The 5,267-nt window shown below is 50.0% G+C and overlaps 1 protein-coding gene across 1 annotated transcript; it reads left to right on the top strand.

Moving 5' to 3' along the window:
* Nucleotides 1–1,493: 1,493 nt before the first annotated feature.
* On the top strand, nt 1,494–4,595 carry LOC133082470 (palmitoyltransferase ZDHHC5-like). The gene has a single exon (XM_061179066.1). The coding sequence runs from the start codon at nt 2,076–2,078 to the stop codon at nt 4,221–4,223; it is 2,148 nt and encodes a 715-aa protein (XP_061035049.1). The 5' UTR covers nt 1,494–2,075; the 3' UTR covers nt 4,224–4,595.
* Nucleotides 4,596–5,267: the final 672 nt, after the last annotated feature.

Genomic DNA, 5,267 nt, shown 5'->3' with positions numbered 1-5,267 from the left:
CAGATACACAGTACTATATATAAAATAGATAACCAACAAGGACCTACTGTATAGCACAGGGAACTATATTCAACATCTTGTCATAACCTATAATGGAAGAGAATCTGAAAATATACATAACTGAAATGTATATAACTGAATCACTTTGCTCTACAAGTGAAACTAACACAACATTGTAAATCAACTATACTTCAATTTTTTTTAAAAAAAGTTTCTAAACGTATAATCTCAATTTCTGCACCTAGCTGGTAACCAACAGTTTGCAGACTAGTACCAGGCTAGGGACCATACTGAGAGGGGCACTCGTCTGAGGCAACTAATCATGGTAATTCTATTTACCTTGCCAAATAGTTGGTTTCGGCATGGGCATGAGACATGATTTCTGGCCATTGAGCTAAGAGAGGATGTCTACTGGGGGCTCCTGGAAAAAGTTTCTCTTAGTCTTAATAAGGGACACATGACAGTTATGTTCTTTCTTCCAGCCTCTTGATGTTGGTATATGACCACGTGATGACTGAGTAGCTGCGGCCATCTCGGGATCATAAGGTGAAGGACAAATAGGCTGAGGATAGTGGTACAGGATGGAGGTAAAGTGGGTACTTAATGATGTTGTTGAGCTGCTGAATCACCTACTTTTTAATCCCTCCCTCTATGTATATATGGGAGATAATAAAATGGGCTTACTTGTTGATCTACTTTGTGTTGGCTTTGCTGTTACTTGCAACCGAAAGAATTCTAATTGATGCACCTTGCAGGACATGACAGGGTTAACTAGTCTGAGTACAGAGGCCTAGCTGTACTTAGGATATTTTATTGTGAGCTTAGAATTCTCAGAAGAAATTGTTCAAATAAAAAATGGTTGGCGTCGCCGGGCGGGAGCGCGCGGAGCGGGGCGGGCGTGGAGCGTGCGGGGGCCGCGCGCTGCTGAGAGGCGGCGGCGACTACGACGGCAGCGGTAACGGGAACCGCGCCGGGGGTGAGGCACTGTAACACAGCTGAACTCTGCATCCAGAAAGCCCAAGATTGAAGAAGAACGATCAGAGGCATTGACTGACCTGGAAACAGGGACCTCTTTGGAACTTTGCTTTCATCTGCAGTAGCTTTTAAAAGTATCATCGAGTGGAATTGATTTCTTCATCTTATTTTGCTTATTGGGAAGAACATGGCTTCAGGGATTTTGTGTTTCCCTTTAGTTTTGCATGAACTCCATAGGAAAAGGAGCCCTTAAAGGGTTTGGGAGTAACAAGAGACCGAAGACAAGCAAGCTTGCGTAGCTTGCGTGCGCTCGCTCTCTCTCTCTGTTTTACCTCCCGCTTCAAAGAAAAGGATTTACAACTCAACCTTGTAACAGCTGCTGCCCAGCTTTAACCATCAAGAGAAAGTAAATAAAATTAAACCACCATTGCCAGACTACAAGCCCTAAGTCAAGGTGTGGGAGTGGTGGCATTGAGAAAACTGCCTGAAAGGGACAAAGACTGCAGTAAAAACGGCTTCTCTTTAAAGCTGGAAGGGGCACCAGTTTCCTTCTTGGATTGAAATAGAAACACCTCCTTTAGGTGCCGCTCACATTTTGTGGAAGTGTGGTAGTCGTGGAGGTTCTGTAGTATCTCCTCCGAAGAATTTTTCCTTGCTTGGAGTGTTCTGTCCTACCCTGATATCCTCCCCTTCTTTCCTTTTGAAGACTCTCCTCCCTCCATGAGCTGTTCCTTGATCTGTCTGACTGCCCATGTTCTCTACCTGCAGCCATTTTCATGTGTACAGCCTACTGTTTGTCTCCAGTTTTTAAACTGTACAAGTTGTGTTTCTTAATCTCTCCTTCTGCCTTGTTCTGGGGAGGTGGTTATTCATCATTTGGAATCACCTTTCCCCCTCCCATGTGCTTTCCTTCATTTGAGATCTTTTGACCTTTGGTTTTATTTGGGAGGGGGAAGGGTGATAATTCTAAATTTTCTGCTTCCCTGGTTTCCTTCTGTACTCTTCTGGCCGTTGTCTCCCTCATCCCATTTTCTTGTCTGTTCTGCCGCTGTGTGGGCCTGGGCTATGCGGCAGGGCAGATCTTCCGTCAGAGCTCCAACATGCCCGCGGAGTCTGGAAAGAGATTCAAACCCAGCAAGTATGTTCCAGTCTCGGCAGCCGCCATCTTCTTAGTGGGAGCTACGACCCTCTTCTTTGCCTTTACCTGTCCAGGACTAAGCCTCTACGTGTCACCTGCAGTGCCCATCTACAATGCGATTGTTTTTCTCTTTGTGCTGGCCAACTTCAGCATGGCCACCTTCATGGACCCAGGGATTTTCCCTCGAGCTGAAGAGGATGAAGACAAGGAAGATGACTTCAGAGCTCCCCTTTACAAAACAGTGGAGATCAAGGGCATCCAGGTGCGCATGAAATGGTGTGCCACCTGCCGCTTCTACCGTCCTCCTCGATGTTCCCACTGCAGCGTCTGTGACAACTGTGTGGAGGAATTTGATCATCACTGCCCCTGGGTGAACAACTGTATTGGTCGCCGGAACTACCGTTATTTCTTCCTCTTCCTCCTTTCCCTGACAGCCCACATTATGGGTGTGTTTGGCTTTGGCCTCCTTTATGTCCTCTACCACATGGAGGAACTCTCAGGGGTCCGCACGGCTGTCACAATGGCAGTGATGTGTGTGGCTGGCTTATTCTTCATCCCAGTAGCTGGCCTCACGGGATTTCACGTGGTGCTGGTGGCTAGGGGACGCACAACCAATGAACAGGTTACGGGTAAATTCCGGGGAGGTGTGAACCCCTTCACTAATGGCTGCTGTAACAATGTCAGCCGTGTACTCTGCAGTTCCCCAGCACCCAGGTATTTGGGGAGACCAAAGAAAGAGAAGACAGTTGTAATCAGACCACCCTTCCTTCGGCCAGAAGTGTCAGATGGGCAGATAACTGTGAAGATCATGGACAATGGCATCCAGGGAGAGCTGAGGAGAACTACGTCTAAAGGAAGCTTGGAGATAACAGAAAGCCAGTCTGCAGATGCTGAACCTCCACCCCCCCCTAAGCCGGACCTGAGCCGTTACGCGGGGCTACGGACACACCTCAGCCTGGCTACTAATGAGGAGAGCAGCCTCTTGGGCAAGGACAGCCCCCCCACCCCTACCAAGTACAAGTACCGGCCGGGCTACAGTAGCAGCAGTACATCAGCCGCCATGCCTCATTCTTCCAGCGCCAAGTTGAGTCGTGGGGACAGCCTGAAGGAGCCAACCTCAATTGCGGAGAGCAGCCGTCATCCCAGCTACCGTTCAGAGCCGAGCCTGGAGCCAGAGAGCTTCCGTTCTCCCACCTTTGGCAAAAGCTTTCACTTTGATCCACTGTCCAGTGGCTCTCGCTCCTCCAGCCTCAAGTCAGCCCAGGGCACAGGCTTTGAGCTGGGCCAGCTGCAGTCCATCCGTTCAGAGGGCACAACCTCCACCTCCTATAAGAGCTTGGCCAACCAGAAACGTAATGGAAGCCTATCTTACGACAGTCTGCTCACTCCTTCAGACAGCCCTGATTTTGAGTCCGTGCAGGCAGGGCCTGAGCCAGACCCACCTTTAGGCTACACCTCTCCCTTCCTGTCAGCCCGGCTGGCCCAGCAACGGGAAGCCGAGAGGCACCCACGTTTGGTGCCAACCGGCCCAACGCACCGAGAGCCCTCACCAGTCCGGTACGACAATCTGTCGCGCCATATTGTGGCCTCCCTCCAGGAACGAGAGAAGCTGCTACGCCAGTCACCCCCACTCCCAGGCCGCGAGGAAGAACCAGGCTTGGGGGACTCAGGCATCCAGTCAACACCAGGCTCAGGCCATGCCCCTCGTACTAGTTCCTCCTCAGACGATTCGAAGAGATCACCCTTGGGCAAGACTCCACTGGGACGCCCAGCTGCCCCCCGTTTTGGCAAGCCAGATGGGCTAAGGGGCCGGGGACTAGGGTCCCCTGAACCAGGCCCAACTGCCCCCTACGTGGGCCGATCTATGTCTTACAGCAGCCAAAAAGCGCCATCTGGTGTCTCTGAGACAGAGGAAGTGGACTTGCAGCCATTACTGACACCCAAAGATGAAGTACAGCTCAAGACCGCCTACAGCAAAACCAACGGGCAGCCCAAGAATATAGGCTCAGCCTCCCCTGGCCCAGGCCAGCCACCTCTCAGTAGCCCCACAAGGGGAGGAGTCAAGAAGGTGTCAGGGGTGGGTGGCACCACCTATGAGATTTCGGTGTGAGCCTTGGGCAGCTCCCCTCCCCCACACCTCTGCGCCTACACCAAAGGGCCCCAGGTGGCCACCTTCCTTTCCTCAAGGGGCTCCCCTCCCCTGCATGGACATTTTTTAAACAACCGATTCCAAGAGGATGAGGACATTTTATAAAATGCAGTGGGGTTGGGGAGTTGGAGAGTTGGGGCCCTGAGACTGGGGTAGCAACCCCCTTCACCTTTTAAGACCTTTCCCTTCCTTAACCCCTGGACCAGACTCAGTGGACATTTGTGCAATTGCTCGCCCTGGAGGGAACCAGATCATTTTTAAACCAGAAATAATTTTTTTTATTATTGTTACGGATTCTATTTTTTTCCTCTTCTGCGTTACCAGGTGTGTGTGTACATATATATATATATATATATATATATATATATATATATATATATATATAAAATAAATATCAAAGAAATTATATATCTATCCTGGGATGGGAAAATGAGGGAGGGATATGTATAAGGAGGGGGATTTTACTCTTCCCTATTCCTCAGACCAGCAGGAAAAGAGGGGAGACATCGATTGAAGTCTTCCTTTTCCCCGTGGTTCCCTCTCTTTGTCCCAGTTACCATCTAAGGAAATAGCACCCCCTGTTGTTGGTGCTAAGTGACCAGGAAAGAAACCCAGGGAGAGGCGCGTCTGGGTGGGGTTTTGGTTGGAGGAGGGAAGGACCTGGAGAGGAGAGTTAGTTTTCTAGGCTCACTGGCACTTAGTTTCCCCAGGGAAGGGGTCACAGCCCCATGACTTTGGTGGTGGTGGTGGGGAGATCAGGAAAAGAGCTTGGCTGAGCTCCAGAAACAGTATCGGATAATCCCCCCTTCTTGGGGGAGAGGGATTATGGTGGGCTTCTTCAACTGGCCCCTCAAAGCCTTCCCCCAACTCACACGGTTGACATTATTTTTAAATTCAAGGCCGGGAGAGAAGAATCCAAAAAGCAATATTTCTCATCACATGCCAAAAACGGGATAGAGAGAAGGGAGTGGCAGGCCTAGGCCCCTCCAGTTGTCCCTTGGGGGT

The sequence above is a fragment of the Eubalaena glacialis genome, chromosome X (assembly GCF_028564815.1).
Source record: "Eubalaena glacialis isolate mEubGla1 chromosome X, mEubGla1.1.hap2.+ XY, whole genome shotgun sequence".
NCBI classification, from domain to species: Eukaryota; Metazoa; Chordata; class Mammalia; order Artiodactyla; family Balaenidae; genus Eubalaena; species Eubalaena glacialis.
This window is presented reverse-complemented; position numbering and strand designations above follow the sequence as displayed.